The following is a 22,358-nucleotide window of genomic DNA, read 5'->3' as shown; positions in this document are numbered from 1 at the left end:
TTAAAACTGAAGAATTCTATAATTGGAGTCTGCAAAGTAAAAAAAAAAAAAAAAAAAAAAAAAAAAGCATCATATGATACCTAGGTATACTTGACCTTTATCAGTGAGATGTGGATTTATCATTTCACCTGATCTGCAAGGCACTTATGAAGCAAGTAAAGGCACTTACGAAGTGAGATGACGTGCGTGTTAAAAATAGTCAGGTAACACAGCTTGCACAGTAACTCTCTTTCAAATGAACCAAATTTTGGTCTGGCTCTCTTTGTAGTATTTACTGTGTTATCTCCTAATAATAATGCCTCACTAAGATTTTGGTTTTAGACTGAAGATTTTTAATGCAGAACTAAGCAATAAAGAAGAGCTAGGCAGTAAAATGTTTTTTATTACAACTGGTTCTTGTGTAGAATAGTTGACCTAGTGGGGGAAAATTGGTTTTTTAAAATCAGTTTTTAAAAATCAGGGTCAACATTTTCACACACATAAAAGAAGATTTGACAAAATCATAGTTTTAGTTGAGGTATCTTGATATTGCCTCTTCAAAAGATCAATGCTGATGTGGTGGTTGGAGCTTAACTTACTGCTTGGCACATTTGCATCTCCATTCTGTTATTAACCAAATTACAGTCAGTGCCAGCAGTCCTTCAAATCTTGGACAAAAATGGAAGGGAAAGGACAACAGAAGGGCAACAACTGGCCCTATTGTTAAAATGGAGTTTTATAAAAACAAAGACATAGTTTCAAACAGCAGAAAGTTAGAATAAACATAATCTATAAGCTATTTATTGGCACATACCACAAATCTTCACTTCTGTTCATTGAAGAAGAAGAAGGGAAAAGTAATCTAAATTAAAATTGAAACCCTGGAAATGAAATTCTAAACCACTGGAACAGACAGAAATTTAGACAAAATAGAGAAACAGATTGCATTAACCAAGCAGAGCTGTGCTTCTGAGGTAGGAAGAGAATGTTGGGAACAGCATGCGCCTGCCAGCACAGCAGCCCAAGTGCAACAGGCTAAAAGGAAGATGTTGCACTTGGCTATACAGTGACTAGCAAAAAGGGAATCAGAATAGCAGCTTGTTGTGTCTGTGTGGAAAATGCCACTGTAGGGAAGGAAAAGTAGTATATGGGAGGAGGTCATATTTCTTCCTTCCATAGTTCTGCAGAAGCCTGGTAAAACCAGGCAGTTCCAGCAGTGGAACTGATGGATCTGCTGCGCTGTTGCCTATAGCATTGCAGCTATTGCACATGCCAGAAAGGCCAGGATGCACTCAGTTTCTGTGTTCACGATTGTATATGCAGTCTACAAATGATAGTCATTGGTAGAGAAAAGAAATCCTGTATTAAGCGTGTATATTTCATCTGTAGCAAAGTTCAGGACCAAGAGTAATCTGAATTGGTGCCAACTGTTCCATTTATAATACCACAACTGACTGGCTGTGAAAATAACTAATTATTTTACTAGGATTAAAAATTAAAAGCTGAAAGCAATTTATAATTCAGTGAAATAACAGTGAAATAAATAAAGATGTTTCCTGATCTCTTCATAAAATGAACACACGTGATGAATAAAAGAAAATGTGGTTGTGTCTGTTTCTAGTAGGTGTACTGTCTCAAAGAGCTTAATCCATTTTCCTTGATACATGATCATAATATATATCTTTTTCTTCAAAATTATAGTGCTCAAATGATTTTAATTTCATTATTCTTCAAGTTTGTCATAAAGTTTATATGGATTTGTTCAATATGCTTTTTTAATTCATATGGTGCTGCATTTAAATTGTTTGAATTTTTTGGGAAGCTCTTCTTTCCATTTTAGATTAATTCCTTTATCAGTCCTCAAAGTCATTCACGTTGCTCTACTGGTTGTCCTCCTAGCAGGATTAGAAATGCAGAGTTAAAGGCTGGCATCTCTGGCTCTTCTAAAACCTGTTGTGAGGAATATCATTCAGAATGTAAATACAGAAGTTCTGAGTTGAATAATGGTTTAAATTTCTTTTATTCTACTGTACAGGATACAATTTACATTACCATTATTTCTAGGTGACATGATGTTTACAGTGAAGAAGCACCTTGTGACTAAACAGCTGACAGCTGCTAGCGCTGAGAAGTCTTTATATGTGCCTGGGGACATTCATAAAATATAGAGTATCCATGTTCCTAACTTGTGAAGCAAGGTATAAAAGAAAACAATTCAGGTTTCATCTGTGATGACAGCTGATTCAGGTTTTTCGAGAGTTCCCAATTAAACAGTTATGAAAGTATGAAAGCTTATTACCTGTGACTTCTACTGTTTCTTGAGAGCACAGTTTATTTATCAAGTTATGAACAGTGATTTATTTTTTTACTGCTTTTAAACCTTGATGTAACAGTATAATATAAGAAAAGGCTTTTCATTAATTCAGCAAATTATCACCAGCTAATTTATCCCCTGGTAGTTTCCTACAGATTTTCGTAGAAATCTTTCTTAATAATTGAACTCAGATTTGTGTATTAATGAAGATTAGTAGCTGTACAGTGATTTTATCCAAAAGTACTCATATCCATATATTTATGGTCAACGGAGGTTTTTTTTTCTGGAGACCAAGGAGAACTCACTGTCCTTTTCTGACATAAAATGCTTTTACAACAGAAGACCAGCATCTTTGTGAGGTGGACTAGACTAGACTAGAATGTAAATGACTCATACCATTTTTTAGTGGTGGAAACTGAGATCTTAAATTATGTGGGTACCATGGTCTAGTTACTGTACTTCTTTGTGCCAAATGAGCCTAACTGTGCATTTCAAACATGGGTAGTCAATGCAGATACTAAATGCTAGCTGTTCTCTATTGGGATAGCACTTCATTCTCTCCTTAGACTATCTTTAAATCTGACTCCTCTTTGAAGTTTGCGTTTTCCATGGAACCGTAGTTGTTATTCCTTCATAAGAAAATACTGTGCTAGTGTGACACGAGGAGTTATCAGGTGTTAAGCAGGTTGTTTACCATGAAAAAGCAATTTGAAAATAATTCTTTCTGTGTTCTTTTACGGTAGCTATCACTTTATGTACACAAATGCGGTATATTCTTAATCTTTTTGGTGCTTCTGTAGTGAATTTTATTGAAAAATTCATGATCTCTAAAAAGGAAACAGGCATATAACAAAATTATTCCGTAATTTGAGTCATTTTGGACTGGGAGTAGAAAGTATGCACTCTAACCCCTTTTCATAAGATTCCATCCAAAAAAACCCCAACCCAACCCCTCTCCAAAACCCACTGTTACTCGATGGTGTTTGGCCTGGAGCTGGGAAGTTTACAGCAAGAACATCATTACCTGCCATGAAGCTTCATGTTCTGTTCTTTCTCTGCTGCTTGTAAAAGAAAAAGTAATAGGAACTGAATTTTAGTCATTGATAACCACATTCTTGTTGGAGTGTATACATAGCTGTGAACTGGTACACATTTTATCCCAAAAATGCACTATTTGTCACTGCAGAGGTACGTTAGATCATTTGGACAGTTGTGTTAGCACAGCGTTGTTGTCTACACTTCACAGATGAAAAGAACAGAATTTGTGCTAATTTTCCCCCAGTCACAGTTTTTGTGGGTTGCTTTCAGTCTTTCTTTTTAATTTGTGGAAGTTAGTTTCTGCTAGTCCCCAGTGCTGCACTACAGCCCAGTTGTTAACTTTGTACTTTAGTGAATGTATTTTGGCAAGAGTAATGTGGCACAACTAATTTCAGAAAGCTAAAATATCTATTGTCACATCTGCAGAAGCATTTCCAGTCTTGTTCACATAGGAAAAAAGTGTATTGTGGTAGTTTTAATACACAACATTTCTCATGTTTTCTTGTCACTTTAACAAAAAGTGCAGAAAATCGGATTAGAATTGTTTTAGATTACTGGTCATACTCCTGGTCTCGCTAGACACTAAGTAGGCCTAAAAAGAGCAGATTTTTTCCCCTTCTGCTGGAAGTTGCCCGGGAAGCCATCAGTGACATGGGACATACTTATGCAAATACAGGTATGCATTGTGCATGTTTAGCACACAAAACCCTGTGGATTTTTAATTTGACTTTGGTCACAAAAGAGTCATTGCCTTCTAAATGATAGATGATACATTTCATTAGAGATAAGTAGATACATAGAGAGGCCTAAAGTTGCTTTGAGAAAGGAAGATCTTATTTGCATGTCAGTGTGTTGTGTATACTTGAGTTTACATACATTTCTTATAATAACACCTCAAAACTTCGATAGATCAAACTATTTAGGTTGAAAATTGCCAAGAATTCTGTCTACTTCGGGTTGATTTGTTTGGAGGTGGACGGCGAGTATCTGACTGGTTCTGAGAATGATGCTGGAGAAAAGACATTATTTTGCCTGCAGTGAAAACATCATGTGACCATTGTGTTGATTAACCTAAAGTATCTCCATCCTTTGAATCAGAGATTCCAAATCTTTCCCTGCTATCTGTCTGTGCTGAAATACGATGGAGTTACTGGAGTTTGACTGCAGAACCGATGAAAGCTTGCGTGTGTGCGGAGGAGCTGCTGCCGGCCCGCGGGGTCAGGGCTGAGCAGGACTTTCCTATGGCTGTGCTTCCTGCTCTGCTGCCGAGCACCGGCACGGGGAATGACAGGGGAGGCTCAGCCCTGAATTTGCTTTCTGCTGGCACTTAATCAGCGAGGAGGAGGAGGAGAAGTGCGCCTAGGCAGAACGCAGAAGGGTGAAGCAGCAGAGGAGAGCAGAGCAATTGCTTACAGAATTGCATACTTTTTTTCCCTGTCTCCTTCAGGTTTCAGAATGGACAGATCTGTAGGAATTAACTTTGTAATAAATGAAGCTGTTCTCCTTTTACCATTCCTCAGAGCTTGGAAAAGTTGGAAAGCTTACAATAAATAAAAGACTGCCTAAGAAAGTAAAACGTTAGCCTGAAGAATTACATTTTAACCTGGGCTGTGTTGGGTAGATAATAATCATGCTTGCCACCTAGCTCCCTGCTCTCGTCCTTCCAAATCTGATTTTGTCCTTAATCAACGTTGGCATTTGAGGAGAAAACAATAAATGCATACTTTGCCCTAAACCAGCATATCATTAAAAAGAAGTTCATTGCTCTAAGGTGATGCCAGAAATATAATTTTTGGATGGTACCTGTTCTACCAAAATTAGTGTGTGCTCTGGAAAGAAGCTGTTCTATTCTCCCTTTCCTTAGTTTAAAAGTTATAAAATGGGGATGATAAAAGCTCACCTCACAGCCATAGAAAATGTGTATGAAGTAATTAAAAATACTGTATTCTCTATTTGGTATATAAAGACTGAATGAGGAAGGTTAAAAAAAAATGAGCGTAGCTCCACAGTCACTGAAGGGGCAAATTTTACTGCAAAAATAGAATACGATTACAAAACTAAAGATTATATAATATTGTGAGCTAGAGTGAAATCTCATTAGATGCCTGGTTTTAGAAATCTTATAATTTTTTTTAGGTGGAAATGAATCTGCTATATTAATACTGTCAACAGACTTATTGTCAAAAAGAGAAACATCTGTATCCTGGTATTAGGCTTGAGGATCTCTGAGTCAGAAAGAAGCAAGGCAGAAAGAGGATTATAAAAAAGACAATTAAAGGATTTTGCTGTCATTGATGAGAGAAGCTAGAAAATATATTTCAAATTCAAACCACGTGTTGTAATGTGTGTATGAATTTCTGTTTGCTGCTTCTAGTCAGTTTGCTGCAAGAAGGGACCGAGGCTGCCAGAGTTTCTCTTTCAAGAAAACCATTGTGTTTCTGTTGAATTTTAAAAATTCTGTGTTAGTATTTATAACAAAATTTCACAATGTACATGTATATTCTAAATGGTAGTAAGTATTACTGGAGTGGGGTATGTATGTTTGTACACGCATGTGGGCTGGGTGACAGCACGTGGGAGATGGGCATCAAGACCTCTGTGGTATTCTCATACTTCTCAGTAACATCTATACACCATTCCCTGATGCCTTTGTCACAAATGTGCTCTACAAGAGTAAGATTTGTCATCATTAAGAGTTGAAGTTAACATTTGCTTAGTTATAAAATATTTAGCTTTCCTGACTAGCAAAATACCTGGAATTTAATAATCTTAAATGAAAATATGTCATCTGCGAATCTTAGAATCATAGAATAGTTTGGGTTGGAAGGGACCTTTAAAGGTCATCTAGTCCAATCCCCCTGCCCTGGGCAGGGACATCTTCAGCTAGATCAGGTTGCTCAGAGCCCCGTCCAACCTGACCTTGAATGTTTCCAGGGATGGGGCATCTACCACCTCTCTGGGCAACCTGTGCCAGTGTTTCACCACCCTCATGGTAAAAAAAAGTCTTCCTTATATCTAGTCTAAATCTACCCTCTTTTAGTTTAAAACCATTCCCCCTTATGCTATCGCAACAGACGCTGCTAAAAAGTCTGTCCCCATCTTTCTTACAAGCCCCCTTTAAGTACTGAAAGTACTGAATAAGGTCTCCCCAGAGCCTTCTCTTCTCCAGGCTGAACAACCCCAACTCTCTCAGCCTTTCTTCACAGGAGAGGTGTTCCATCCCCCTGATCATTTTTGTGGCCTCCTCTGGATCCGCTCCAACAGGTCCATGTCTTTCTTCTGCTGAGGACCCCAGAGCTGGACGCAGCACTGCAGGTGGGATCTCACCAGAGCAGAGCAGAGGGGCAGAATCCCCTCCCTCGACCTGCTGGCCACGCTGCTGGTGATGCAGCCCAGGGTACGGTTGGCCTTCTGGGCTGCGAGCGCACATCGTGGGCTCATGTCCAGCTTTTCATCCACCAGTACCCCCCAGTCCTTCTGGGCAGGGCTGCTCTCCATCCCTTCATCTTCTTAGTAAGCAATAATAGAAACGTGAAGGAAGCCCTGCTATTGTTAAATCCCAGCTATAGATTTTAAAACCTAGAACAAGGTATAGCTTGTTCATTATTGTTATTTTCTAAGGAATCCGTTCTCGGGTATTTTTAGCATTTGATCAGTGGCGAATTTGTTCCACAGGAGCTTACACTGCCCCTTCCCCGCCCTACCAAGGGACTATTATTAGGGAAAAAGGATAGAGAGTTAGGAAATAGGAGTGTTAGGAGAGTTCAGATAAACAGTTCAGTTTATGTAACAACTTTGTGGGTATTATAAAGGGGAGGAAAACCTAGCCCAGAAACCTGCTGTAGGTTGATGAGTCTCGTGGCTAGAGTGGCTAGTATCTCCTCTTTCCTACCTGGCCTCCCGAACCATGGGATGTTTCCTCTACTTGGAGGGATCACAGTGAAAGAAGAGCTTATCTTTTCCTTGTGCTTTTCTTTTTGAATTTGTGCTTTCTTCAGAGATGGAATATTGCAGTCATTGTAATATCAATGATGTTAAGAGAGAGAATTTTCCAGCCATGTTTCATGCTAGTATTGAATTTGCCACAGAGGCTATTCATTGTGATTACGTGGTTAAAATGCCTGTATGTTGCACAGAAAAGATACTTCTGATATAAGTATATTTAAACCACCAGAAAGGTGCAGTGTATTTTATAATGATGTACCAAGGGCGGAGGAGAGGGCTTACAAAGGAAAGAGCTTACATTAATTTTTTTTTTTTTCAAAAATCGTAAATAAAATAGTAGAAAAGCTTAAAAAATGCACGAAGACAGTAGTGTATCCCTCAGCTTAGGTTTGGAGTCTCAGTTTGGAGTATCTGATAGTGTAGAATTAGAAACAAAATTAAGTAAAACATTTTGTAGAACAGGATCTTTGGCCATGGGAAAAGAATAGTATTCAAACAGGTGAAATACAAAGAAGGATTAAAAAAATGGCAGTTACTGGATAAGGAAGATGAGCAAAATGGGTAAATGTTAAAAATACGTACCATAAGTGGATAGAAAAATGAGATTGTAATAATCTGTTCTCCCTGTCATTATAATAAATGAGAATAATATATAATAAATTCATAAAGAATTGAGAAAAATTAAGTGTGCATCAGAGTTTGTTAAAAAGAACGACCTCTTCATATACCACAGATTGGAGCTAAATTGTGGTACTCGTGCTAGCAAAAATCATTATAGCTATGAGCATAACAGAAAATTGAGAAAGGATGGAATGTCTTAAATAAATGTATTCTTGTTATCCTTACTTCTTGTAATTGATTATAGTAGCAAAGAATTTAAGTGATATTTATCCTTTTGATTTTAGACTTAGCCCAGTTTTGAACTGCTGATGTAGTGTTGAAGGCAAATTTATCATATCTGCGCATTACTGGTTTCAGATATCTTCCTCTGAGGCATCTTGTAGTGATCACAGCTGGATTAGATTAATCTTCAGAAGGGTAATTCCTGCAATTAGTAATTACCCAAATGAGACCTTTGCCTAGAGGTTAGGTGAAAATAACCTTTGCTTCTATGGTAATGCTTTCTAGTCTTAGCTGAGGTAATGAGTAGAATTGTACATCATTGAATTAAACACACTTTTAGTAAGCATTCATATACTAAGTAACTTAAGTAGTAGTATTCTAGAAAAGAAAATGTGCTCAGAAGATAATAGAAGTAATGTATTAATTAAAAGGAAAACATCTTTTCTACTCTATTGAGAGACTATTCACAGCATGTAGATTATGGGCAATGTGATCAACATTGTATTACACTTCTAAACTAGTATACTACTGGTCTATTTGTGTATGAGAGTTCACATACACCTTAAGGGAGCAGCTGGTATTAACTGATTTTCTTTAATGAAAATGGTCTAGTGATTTCTGCAAGTGGGGATGAAGGGACGGGGATGGGGGCTAGTGTTGGGGTTTAACCTGGCAGGCAGCTAAGCCCCACCCAGCTGCTCGCTCACACACCCCCCACCCCCACAATGGGATGGGGGAGAGAATCGGAAGAGTAAAAATGGGAACACTTATGGGTTGAGATAAGAACAGTTTAATAATTTGAATATAATACTAATACTACTACTACTAAGAAGTAATGAAAAGAAAGATAACAAAAAGAGAGAGAAATAAAACCCAAGAAAGACAAGTGATGCAAATGAAAAAAAACCCAAAACAATTGCTCACCACCCAGCCAATCCCTGAGCAGCAGCCCCCTGGCCAGCTTTCCCCTGGTTTATATATTGACCATGATGTCGTATGGTATGGAATATCCCATTGGCCAGTTTGGGTCAGTTGTCCTGGCTGTGCCCTCTCCCAGCTTCTTGTGTATCTCCAACCTTCTCAGTTGGTAGAACATGAGAAGCTGAGAAGGCGTTGACTCTGTGTAAGCACTTCTCAGCCATAATGAAAACATCTCTATATTATCAACACTGTTTTCAGCACAAATCCAAAAGAGGCCCATACTGGCTACTACAAAAATTAACTCTATCCCAGCCAAAACCAGCACAGCTAGTAAGCGCTGTTGCATATGAAAAAGTAAAAAACCTTGGTAATTTTTTTTTTGGTGGTGTGTTCTTCGAGAAAAAGGGGTTTCTTTCTTTTCCACCAATAAGGATCTGATGTTATTTATCTCGTTTCACTTAGTGTCACCAGCAAGGTAGTAGATGCTACAGGAATCTAGAAGAAAACACCCTGAAGTTTTGAATGTGCAGGAATGGATTGTGCCTGCACCTTTCCATCCTACTTTGCAAGTGAAGTTTCAATAAAAGGCAGTTACTCTCAACTCCATGCAAGCCCTAGAGATAGAGTATGCTGTATGACACTGTAAGAAGCCCTCTGTCTGCCTTGACTGCTAGTGCTAGTAGCACATTTTAGCTCATGGACCAGATTTCTTTCTGTGAATACACGGCAGTACAATTTTAATTCCCAGGGTATGGCAAGCAACAGGTACTGCTGCCCTGCTTCCTTTGCTTTTCTTCTAGAAGGTCTCCATTTGCTTGATCTCCTAATCACTTAAAGAACTGTAAGGAAGATACTTCTTGAAGGAGACACCCCAGGCCAGGCTGTGTTTGTGTTTCCTTGCTCCAGCTCATAGGTGCTGTAGTTTCTACTGGCAGTGGGGGCGAGGAAGGCTGCATTATTCTTGGTGACATTTCTGTCATCAGGATCCCATATGGAGTATTCTGCCAGTATGAGTGGATGTGAAATGGTTTAGATATATTCTCATTGTTCGTGAGACTATACTTTATTTGCAAAGTAGTAGTAGGGTTCTTTCTGCTGTGAGTTACTAGATAAATGATTTCTGTGCATCCAGACTATATTTATCTTCTATCTGAATTTACAAGGGTGGTCTACTAATGCCACTAATACCTTAATGCGCAATAATGGCTGAGCAAATAAGAGAATATTATATTAGTGAAAGCAGTTCATATGTTATTCAAGAGATGTGGGCAGTTTCATTTCAGGGAAACGGGGCATGTAGGAGAATATGATCCAGATCAAGAAAAGGTCTAGATAACATAACTATAGTGTTTCTATATTCTTTTCCTCAGATTTTACAGTTAATTAAGAGCTATGAAGATATCAGGAAGTATAATATATACATATAGCTACGTTTTTATATATTTAGTTATAAAATATATATCTGAAAAATGCTTTTATAAAGGGATCTATATAGATGTGACAAACATCTCCAAAACATGTTCTTACGTGGGGTATCCAAGGACAAGTTATTCTGCCGTTGTATGCTATCGTACAGAACACTCTTAAATAATATTTTGCAGAAGCAGACACTGAAAATTAATGAATAAAACAAATTTAGAGTCTACCAGAGGAGAACATGTTTTTACTAGAGAGGGAAATTTCTAGAATATTTCATGTCTATCATCAGGATGCTTGAGATTTTCTGTTGTAAGACTGTAAGGAGATTTCTGAGAAGCAGCATAGAAAATCCTCTCCCAGAGGCTCAGAGGCTTATTCCATTTGTGTTATTGAGTTGATCTGATCCACTTCTCAAATTTTTTAAATTTGGTCAGTCTTCGAACCTTTTCCTCCACATTTCTGGAAGATGCCAAGTTCCCAGATAATAAAACTCAAATAGATGAATGAATTCTGTGAATACTGTTTTTCCTTCCAGTTTCATTTGCTTTACCATTTTCCTCAGACGAAGTAAGAATTTCTCTGAAGATTGCTTTTTGCATCAGATGTCATAGTCAGATTTTGACGTCAATACAGGATGCTAATCAGAGTGAAATCATCTGGGCTTGTAATGGCTGTTAAAATCCACAGAATATCATTAAAATGTTTTACCGTGTATGTAAAACAGCTTAATTAAACTAATATATTCATAATTGGTGTGTATTTGTAGACATTTATGTCAGCAGCAAACAAGAAAACTTCAAAAACTTCACTTTCATGATAAGTTTGGTAATTTTAATGTGTATCTAATGTCAACATGCACTCTACCTGTGAGGGTCAAAAAGTGTGGGGCTAATAGGCTTCAGTTCACTCCATGTTTTATATATATTTTATATTTTGGGTTCATTTTGACCTTTTTTTTTTGCGAGTCTAAGGTTAGTTTGCTAATATTGCTAAAACAAAACTCTAATCAATTGAGCTGTTTTTGTTAAAGGTCTTCTACTGATATTGCACATGATTAAAATTTACATTTTCTTTAAAAGTAACTTTGTTTCATCTAAGTGTCATGCTAGAGTTCTTTGCTTATTTAAAAAAAAAAAGACAAAAAGTCTCTAGACTGAAGTGCACATGAGAAGCTCATTTTTAGGACTGTTCAGATAATTGCTTTTGACTAAACCACAAAATTTCTGATGACTGGAATAAATATTAGAAGGCAGTTTAAAATATACTCCTAACTAGGAGGGTTCAGGTTAATTTGGTGTTGATGAAAGAGAGCTGACTTTTTTAATGTCAGCCTTTTTACATACTTTTTAAACATTGCCACTAAATGCTCCATTTCTTTAGAAGCATCCAGTCGGTGATACTTCTTTACCTGATGTTGGCCACTCTCTTGCTGCTGGCCGGTTTACTGGTTAACCGAGGGGTGGGAGAGAGCATGTCTCCTGCCTCTCGTCATGCGCTGTGCTGCTGACGAGCTGTTGCTGGATGAAGACGTAGCTCAGTCTTCTAAAAGAAATTAATCACCTTCCTTTAATTGATAGCTCTAGGAATAAATGTTAAGTAGGGCCCAGTTTTACTTTCTGTAGCTGTATGCATACATCCCATATCCAAAAAATACTTTAACAGCTAGGTGTGAGATTGGAGAGGGCTGATACAGATAGATAGATGAACCAGATAGATTTAATACTGTATGATCTTTCCTGGCTAATCTGTGAAAGAAGTTGTAATACTTAAAAAAAAAAAATATCCGGTTAACGTCTTTATTAATAGAAGACATGTAAGTATGTTTTTTATTTAGTGTATGAACTTCCACTGTATAGCTTCATTCTGATAAATACGTAGAGGAAGAGGAGAAAATTTGAACTGCTTTTGGACAAAATAAAACTACCATTTTAGAAATGCAGACCACAGATATAGTTTCCCTGTAAATTAAGAAATTAATTAAATAATTGGCAGTTATACTCCCAGCGACTTCAGTCTGTCTTTGTTCTTCATTTTTAGCCCAATGTAACAAAGCTAAAATCACTTTGCTTTTCAAAACCTTTGAAAGCCTTAGAGACCAGTGAATATTTCCCTATATTTTTTTACTGTCCTGTTCATTACTGTCGGAAACAAATACATAAGCAGAAATCAGCCAGCAAGTCTATACTTTCTGAGAACCCTGGGGGACTCCATGTGCTTTAAAAATGTATGAGACTTTGTCCACTGAGTCGTTATTAACTGCTAAAGGTCACATGTTTTGACATTGTTCCTGAAAGTTTTGCCTTTAAACCCAGTGACCTCCTGATTTTGGTGTCGATGCACACTTTCTTCTTGAACATGGTGAAAAATGGTAGAAAACAAGTACAATGATTATGAGGTCTATCTTGATTTCTATAGCAGATATTAAACTACCAGTCTCACCAAATGTACAAGTGCAAAACTGGTGACAAGGTTTCATGTTACATCGCTGATAGGTTTGCATTCTTTCAAGTGATCCTTATCTGTAAACTTTGGTTTCCCAAATAAATGTTTATTTTCTATGAAATAGGAAACTATATGAAAATTAGAATAAAAAATCCTATCTCTGTGGAAGACTTGTGTATGAGAAGATTAGCTTCATAAGAAAAAAATCCTCTTTTTGAGTAATCAAATGCTCAACTTCGAAATTCATGCTCTGGTCCTACAAATATAAAGTTAGATACATAATAAAGCAGGTCATGTCATTAGCACTTGTCATGAGCTTTATGTTAATCACATACCTAAGTGATTAATTATTTGGGGCCAAAATAGTAACCTAAAATTTAGAGACCTTTCTTACTTTTGTTTTGTATATTTCACTCATTTTAACTATATTCAATATGTTTTAGTTAAGTCTTGCTAGATCTGTGCACCAGAGATCTCTGTATGTAATTCATTACAAAGGCTTGGCATACAGCATAGTTAAGAGAAATTAAAAAGGTCTGTTATTTTAAAACTTAAAATAAATCCCCTAGCTTTTAAATTTTTTTTTTTAATTGCCCTTCTAGGAACAAACTTCACCCTTGCAGAACTAGGAATCTGTGAGCCCTCTCCCCATCGAAGTGGCTACTGCTCAGACATAGGAATACTCCATCAAGGCTATTCCTTGAGCACCGGCTCTGATGCTGACTCAGACACGGAGGGAGGAATGTCTCCAGAGCATGCCATCAGGCTGTGGGGAAGAGGGATCAAATCCAGGAGAAGTTCTGGTCTGTCAAGTCGTGAAAACTCAGCGCTCACGCTTACCGACTCCGACAATGAAAATAAGTCAGATGAGGAAAACGGTAGGCCTTTTTCTTCAATATATTCTTAATGCACATGTATGAGAACGTGATCATACTTAAAAATACATGAGCATTCTTTTAAAGGTGAATTTTTCACTTTTCTTTCTCAGTTTGACTAAAGCTGCTTTTTAATATATATTTTTTTTTTAGCATCAATACCAGGAAACTCTATTACATGTATATCATATAATATGATATATATTGTGTTTTATCTTACAATTTACTTTCCACGCAATAATCTTTCACAGAAGTTCCTGCTCAGAGTACATTAAATTAAACTTAATGATGAGAAGCAGAAAGAAATTTCTTAAGAGAAATAGTTTCTCATGTGTGATTTTTATACACAGCTTGAAGTAATATTCATAATCTACAATATGCTAGTAGCTGTAACAATGGTGCTGATTTGTAACAATCAGATTCAGTTTTCTGTGTTTTTTCATGTTTTTGAAGTTGTAAAGAAATAAAATTAATTTGCTGTTTGCTTATTGGTAAGTATTGGGGGGCTTTTAGAAAGCAAACCTATGCATCAGGCTGAGGCAAAGCACTTCTGTTTAGTGTCGTTTATGAAGTTCATAGAAATGAGAGTTTAGACAGTGCAACAATCATTTGTGACAAAACACCTAGACATTGGTTGATTCTCAAAGTAAACTGCATTAAGCCAGCTGTCCTTTCCAATGCATATAAACCAGTCATGTTCTTCATACGTATCAGCTAAAAATTTTTACCTGGGGAATTTTCTGTGCTCACATATTTTTAAATTAAACTGAAGAGGAAAAATAGTAAAAATGGATTCACAGGAATTTGTCCTCCATCCTATAGGGTGGTGAAGGTGCAAACTCAGCTTAGTTAAAATATGAACTAAAGGTTTTGATACTTGCTATTCTGAGAAGGTGAAGAGGAATCTCCCTAACGTTATACTCTGACAGCAACTATTCAGGCAGCTGATACCAGCTAATGAAACCAGCCCCCTGCTACACATACTACTTGTGATAAATTTAATTTGTTACATGTTGGGTGCCTATCAGAAGAGGATTTTTGTTTTAGGTGTTTATTTTAGGCTCCTCCCCACACTTACTAACAGTTGTCTCAGTTTCAGCAAAGCTGGTGTGCCAGGCACTAGAAACAGAAGCAACTGCTTGTCAAAGCAAACAAGGCAAAACTGAACTACAGTTTTTATATTGATAGAAAAAAGTTCAGAAAAGTGCAATTGATTTTGTTTGTAACAGCAGCCTTTTTTTGTTGATTTAAATTGAATCTTCAAGTAATATCTCCTCTCCGTAGGCATAGCAGGATACATTTCTTCATCAAAACCAAAGAGGAAATGTATCTTTACTAATAATGGTGCATACAAGGAAGCCAGTATTTTAAAAAGAATCAGTGACTGATTAATTGATTTTTCTTTTTCTTTTTTTTTTTTTTTTAATAATACCACTCACAGAAAATATGGCAACTTCCGTTGACGTTAGTATAGTTTTGATAAGGCTACTGTGCATAATTTCATATAAAAAACCTAACTAATGAAATTCTGGCATTATGGAACAATTTGGATTCATTTCTGTAGCATGAATTCACTTCTCTGGAGGTGATTGTCTCCATTTCAGAGGAAGCACTATGCCACACCTTTTGTCTGAGGAAAATTTAATCTCAGGACCCACTTTCATACATACTGTCATAGGCATTGATAAAAGAATGAGGCTGTTTGCTTGCATTTCATTTTCCTCCTTATAATAAGTGAATTATTAAGTAATTGGAAATACAGTGCAGTGAATTCATTTTGAATAGGTAATTTTTCTAACAATGATGTTAATAAGAGAAAGAAGGACATGATCAAACAGACGCAAGAAACAAACCAGTATATGGAATTCATTTTTACTTGGAAAGGTTTTTGTGATAAGGGTTTCTGTATGTTTGGTTGTTTAAGAAAAATAACCACGCAAGTATGAAGCAACTATTATATACACAGAGGTGTTAACTTCAGTAAACTTTTTAGTCTTGCTCTCTCACATATCCTGGTTAGCTCAAAAATCAATGCTTCTTCACATCACTGATTTTATGAAGATCATATAGATTGACAGTTGCCCCACTGGTTCAGCACCAGAGTGTGGACACTTACAAAACCATCATTAATTTCTCATGCTTGTGTCCAGTAGTGATTTCCTACATAACAAACACTATGTCCTTCAGAAGCAGATCAATAGCCTGCTAGGTATTCGTCTTGAAGAGGAAGTAACAAGAATCTATACTTCAAGAGAAATTCACTCTCTGATATGGTTTCAGACTTGCAGTATACCAGCATGAAACAAGACATTTCTTAGTGTGAGATTTTATCCATTTATGCCTAGCAATATTAGAGGGAACTCATGATGCATAGACCACTGAATTTGTTTAAAGTACCATTGAAGCTTTTTCCCCTGATATGGTTCAACCGTTGGGTTACAAAACAGTAGTTCAAATCCAAAAGGTGATTTTCTTTTTTTTTTAATATTGAGATGCTATCACAATTTATATCATTGTACTTAAAAAAAAAAACCACAAAAAAAATCCAAAAAACAAACCATACTCTCACTTTTCTTGTAATATTAAACCTATTTTGTCACTTTTAGTACAACTCTAAGTAGCCCAGGGGAGGCTTAATTTCTAAAAATTGCTCTAACAATATGATTTTGTTCCCATTCAAGTCCATTCACAAAGCTTATGACCATTTTCTGCACTTCTAGATTTAGTATGATTTAATTTTATCATAAATTAGGGTTCTGTGAACCTTGAAATATTAGCAGGTTTGAAATGCTTATAGATAAATTGAAATAATGGAAACTCATTTAAATTCAATGTTTTACTTGGTATACTAAAATTCTTCCTAACAAAACACCTTATTGACGATCCAGTTTGAAAAGCAACACTTTTATTTTCACGAGTCTGATAAGGCTCTAAATTCTTATCTATCTCGCAGCTTTTACTACTGTCTCGATCTGGCCTTCTCTTCTTCAGACATGGCAATGTGAATATATAACAGCAAATCTGTCACCAAATTGTAATTCAACATGATGTATTGAGTTGTGAGATTTAAGTAAATTAATCTTTTTGTGATACATACAAATGTAAAAAGTCAATTAGAAATATAGCTCACCTCTGATGTCATTTGCCAGCTGTGTAGAGAAAATTATTTGCAGGGAATGCTGTTGGTGAGGGTTTTTTTGGTAGAAGGTTGTTACCTTGACACTTTTTGTATTAGTACCATTATTGTATATAATGGATAATATCACTGGTAGAATGGGACATAACATAAAATGTTTATAATGAGATTTCTACTCTGATATTATAATATCAAACACTTGAGATGTTTCTGTTTTACATTTGTGTGTCAGAAAAGAAAAAAACCGTGTCTCGGGGGAGGAGGAGAACTTCCAGGACTGAAACCATGTTATTAAAATAATGTCAGACCAAAAAAGATGATCAAGGAATGCTTTTATCTTACTAGTAGTGATCCTGAATTGAGCGGCAAGACCAGAATGAATGGGAAGAAATAAAGCAATACCAAACTTCAGCAAAACAAGGGAAATAGTTCAAGGTCGTACTGCGGCAATCTGTGTGTATATTTTAAAGAAATCCACAATAAAATACTGTGATTCTGGTAGCTCTTTGTAGATAATGCCTATGAAAAGCAAATCTGAACGCATGGAGCCATTTCTGTGTTGATAGCCCAGCCGTACCTGGTGAGGTGTGGAAACGTGGTGCATTATCGGAATGAACCTGGAGAGTCCTGACGTTGAATCCGGTAGTGCCATGCACTTCCCCTTTCCTCACTTCATCTCCCTTTCTTCCTGGAGAAGATGTTCCCTACTCCACTGGAGCCAGCCTGTCTCCAGCATCAGGTGTGAGGATTCAAGTCACATGGAAAGGTTTTGTAGAATGCGTCACAGATATTTTCAGGTTCAATATCCATTAATATTTATATGCCAGACATATTGGTGACAACGAATTCTATTATTTTTTTCACATTATTTTGATGGTGTTTTTTATTGTAGTAATTAAAACCTTGAATACAAGACAATAACATGTGCATATTGCTTATTATAAAAAAATAGAGTACCATAAATAAAGTAAAATGAAGTCGAGAAAACTGTAAGATAAAATATGAGAAACTGTATTTATGTGTTGTACTTCTGATTGAATCTTATGAAAAAATAGGGAAATTATATTTTCCTTTTTTTTACCCTGCTATGAAGTTTTCAGTGGTGATTTCATGTAGTAATTTCTCAAATGCATATGTAAAGTAAATCTTAAAAAAAACGAACAAAAACCACTCCATAATTCAAACTGACCTCATATTTTATTGTTGCTTCAATTTTATGAGCAGTATAATCTGGGCTTTTCCTGGGATGTTGTTGAATAACAGACTTAGATTTAAAATGGAAAAGGAAAGATATTACCGCATCAGAGGAGTGTACAGAGAGGCACCAGACCATCAGATGACAGCCAACGAGTTTATTTTCTTATTTTTACTGTTTTAATTTTGACATGTTTTTCTCAATATTTTATTACTTCAATTTTTATTCAGCTTTCTATTTCACACTTCATAATTTGCAGAAAAGGTTATGATGAAACTGTGAGTCTACTCTTGAGAAGATTTTGGTTTTGTTGTATGCATGCTAATGTCTCTGAGTGGTAAGACCAGTTTGAAAGTAGAAGGTTTTAACCTTCCTGGTGACAGAATTCTGGTCGGGTTAAAAATGTGGGAGATTAAGGTTGCTTCCTAAATATTCCCACTAAGAAATATTCACTTTTGCCTATGGGAAATACTTCCCTTGTTAAAATGGGGTGTTTAAACAGTGGTGATACAGTTGGAGCAGATCTGTGTAGTCTTTAATTGGGGGAAAAAAGCTAATATGTCCTTATCATTTTGAGATAGTATATTTATGTTTTGTGTACAAGAAGAAGCAGGGAAGCTGTAGACTTACTGTATTTTGCATAGTAGAGTGCTAATTTCACCTATTAGTACTGCCTGGGAACGTTGTGCCCATTTCCCTCCCAGATCGACCCAGGTAGCTTGGAAACAGGAGGAGGGACAGATATGAAAGAGAGGAAGAGCTGCCACAGTTGTACGATCTGTTCGTAACTGAGAAAGTGTCCAGATGGTCCTAAGGAAATGATGAGATTTAAATGAAATGTCATATACTCAGAAAATGGAATCACGTACGTCATACATCAACTAGACTTCTTAAGAAGGAGTGCTAGGGAGGTTAGCTCGTGCATGGGCATACTTCATCTCTGCTTTAGGAGGAAGGCTTGTAAAGTACTTTGTAAATTACAAATTTAGAAAGTCATTAAGCACAGTATCAAAGCTCGGTTGCTTAAGTGGATCCAATTTTGATGTGCTCTCAAAACCTGAGGGCACTTCTGATAGGAAGTGGTTTCCTAATGAGGGAATTGACTAGCAGGAACAACTTTTAAAGACTTAACTACACATCAGCTACAATTTTGTCCAGGTAAATGGCTTATGCATTCAGTGCAGGGGGAGGCTAGATGATGGGGTTAAGGACAAAAAATGGATATGTAGTACTGGTAAACTTTAAAGCCTCATGGAAGACAAGAATATGAAATGACAGTACATAAAATTTTGAACATTTGTTACAATTTTAATATAAGCCAATAACACTGTAGTGTAGGCAGGATGGTGCAATGGAAGTCGTGCTAAACATACAAGTATATTGAAAGAGCTAAATAAATACTATCTGGAACACAGTGTTTGGTGATATTCTAGAGAGTAAGGATGTAGATGTGGCAAGAGTGACAGCTCTGCTTAGGTGACCTAAAAGGGTAAAAAAAAATGCCATCTTGACATTCAGTTGCTTGTAGCTGGCATTCAGCAATTTGGCAGCCATTAGATTTTCCAGTCAGTTCAGTGATGACCGGAGAGATGTACACCAGGATCTCAGGTTTTATTCTCTCAGAGATATATGTATTTCTAGCCCTCATGATTATAGAAGAAATGGATGGAGTGTTAAAAAAAAAAAAAATCTCTTATGCATGGTGTGGTGAGGTCTTATACCATTGGTGTCTGTAATCTTCTTGCCCATTCATTTGAGTCAGGACTTCAGTGTCTGTAAAATTTGTAAATTGTCATTTCTCTGAGTGATTTCAGTGCCTCTGCCAGAGTCTATACCACGCTCTGGCTGCTGGGCCGTGACCATTGTGCTTTTTTGTCCGTATACCACACGAGGACCTGGCTGAAGCTGTGTCCTGTTTTGTAGTTTCTCTCATCAGAGTGACTTTTTTGGATTATATGAATGCCGCCTACATAATTGAACCAAGGCAACCAGGAATTGAGACCTGGGAAATGAAATCCAATATTTAGCCAGGAAACTGAGGAAAACAGAAATATAGGCTGGTGCATTAAGGCTACCTGGAAAACACTGCAGCAGCTGGGTTCATAAACCACTGAGGCTAGCTGTGATCTTCCTTTTTCCTGAATTCATAGGGAAAGAGCTTTTGCGTGCAGCTGTATCTACATCATTGTGTGAAGGTCACAACGTGAAGAGCTTTCTAAAAAAACTCTCAAAATAACCATGAGATTTTTCAATTAATATTTTAATTGTGAGCCTTTCCATGTGCTAGAGAGGAATGATGAAACTATGTTTAACAAGAACCCTATTACAGCACATCGTTCAGTTTGTCAATTATTAGTTTTAGTAAAGCAAACTTAGATGGTATAGGTAACCTAGGTAAGCAAGCAGCAGCACCTTTGTTCAAAGTATAACTGAGTTAGAATAATGCCTTTTTATGCTTTTCTATAACAGAGATTTGTATCTGATAAAGTTAATCCAGCTTGGTAATAAATGCATTGTGAGTAGCTGATGAGCGATAAAGTCTTTGCAGGAAGGTTTGCCTGTACCTGGTGTTTAACAAAACTTATCATGGTGAAATAAAAAAAATATGTATTTCACATTTCCCTTGTAAACTGAAGCACACATGACAGGAAACCATACACTGAATTTATTTTCTGTCTTCCCTTTCAAAAGACTCTTAAATTTTACCAAAAGCCTCCACTAAATCTGTCAAGCCAGATACTGGCACCTTTGCTCATGTAGCATATCCCACTATTAATAATCTTCCTAACTACAAAGACTTGCATATTTCACTGATTAATGCATAATTAGGTCAAGTTACATACGGTTTTTTCTAGTCAACCCTTCATTTATGAAGCTTGGCCTGAGTCTGACAGAGTTTGATAGTACAGTGAACACCTATGTGCCATACATGTAAAACTACACACATATATGGCTGTTTAAGTATTGTTACTGTTTCTAAATGTTTTGTTTGATATGCTTTGTGTTTACGCTCTTCACACTATTCTTTTCCAGTAATCTGGCAGCCTGTCAAAGACAATGTATTTGAATTGATTGTTAACGTGGTGTTGAAATGTAACATTCTATTCAGGTAGAATAGAATTCATCTTCAGTTAGAAAATGGATAGGAAACTATACCTTAGCTCTTTTAGCGCCAAAGTTTTAGTATGTGTATATTAGAATAAACAGAACTTGTTGAAAACTAAATAATCCCATAATTACCGAGTTTCAAGAGATGTTATTATTACTTTAGTCTCTTTTATTAAAAAACTTTTTACTTCGTTCTTAAGTAGTTAATGATAAAGATGTGCCGTATCCATTTCTTAGATCAGAGGAGAGGAAATCTCATTTATGAGCCCGAGTTTTATGTTTTTACCCATAAAGTTTTTTTGTGACTCTTTTTGCAGAAGCTCCTGGTAGAATTGGACTTCTTCTGTCAGATACTATAGGAGCAATCTGGAAATCAACTGTTTTCTTTACTTTTAATTTCACTATGTTTCACATGGATTAAAGACAACTTTCTGCTTAACTTAAGCTTTTACGCATTCTGTGATAGTCTCCTTCCTTGACATTGATAAAGGGAATATTTTTATATATTCGTTCAGTCTTTCTGTAGCATTTGAAATTGCTGACTCTCTGACATTCTTGCTTTAAGAAGCTATGGGGATGATTGGCAATGCTTCAGAAAGGCTGAAGTTCTGCCTCTCGAATCAAGTGAAAGATCTCTTACCGAGCAGCTGTTTGTCCACTTCCAAAACACTCGCCTGTTAAGTCTTTGGCTCACAGACCTCTCATCAATGTTCTTCAACATCTCAAAAGCTGTTGGTAGCACTACAGAGACCGTGCTGAAATCTTAACCATATGTGAACATGAAGTACTATCTATGATAAAAATAGAGGACCATTTTTTCAATTTATAGTTTGTCTATCTGATGGTTGAAGGACATCAGATTAGACTAGAACCCATAAAAGGAAGATACGATGATACCGGAGAGATGGAAGTATTTTGAAGAACTTGCCTTTTCAGTAAAGTTGCCTGCTATTGAAGGCTAGTTATCATTGTTCTTAAAAATAGCCGCCTACATTTTGCAACTTGCTGTAGGAATGCTTTCCATGTAATAGGTTTACATGAAGCAGTAGCTTTAAATAAGGCTGAATAATTTATCTCATTATAATGTGTTACTGTTTGTCACCAGAGGGTGCCATTGCTGTGATCTTCCACATTCTTGTGCTA

The 22,358-nt window shown here is 36.6% G+C and overlaps 1 protein-coding gene across 3 annotated transcripts in view; it reads left to right on the top strand.

The window, feature by feature from the left end:
• TENM2 (teneurin transmembrane protein 2) overlaps positions 1 to 22,358 on the top strand; it is a 541,337-nt gene that overhangs the window by 33,189 nt on the left and 485,790 nt on the right. For all 3 annotated transcript variants that reach the window (XM_075164115.1, XM_075164114.1, XM_075164113.1), the window contains exon 2: positions 13,504 to 13,779. In XM_075164115.1, the coding sequence (XP_075020216.1) occupies positions 13,504 to 13,779 (276 nt within the window). The remainder of the gene's footprint in view (positions 1 to 13,503; positions 13,780 to 22,358) is intronic.

Source organism: Calonectris borealis, chromosome 15, assembly GCF_964195595.1.
Source record: "Calonectris borealis chromosome 15, bCalBor7.hap1.2, whole genome shotgun sequence".
Lineage (NCBI taxonomy): Eukaryota > Metazoa > Chordata > Aves > Procellariiformes > Procellariidae > Calonectris > Calonectris borealis.
Note: the sequence above shows the minus strand (reverse complement) of the source record. Positions and strands in the feature narration are given on the sequence as shown.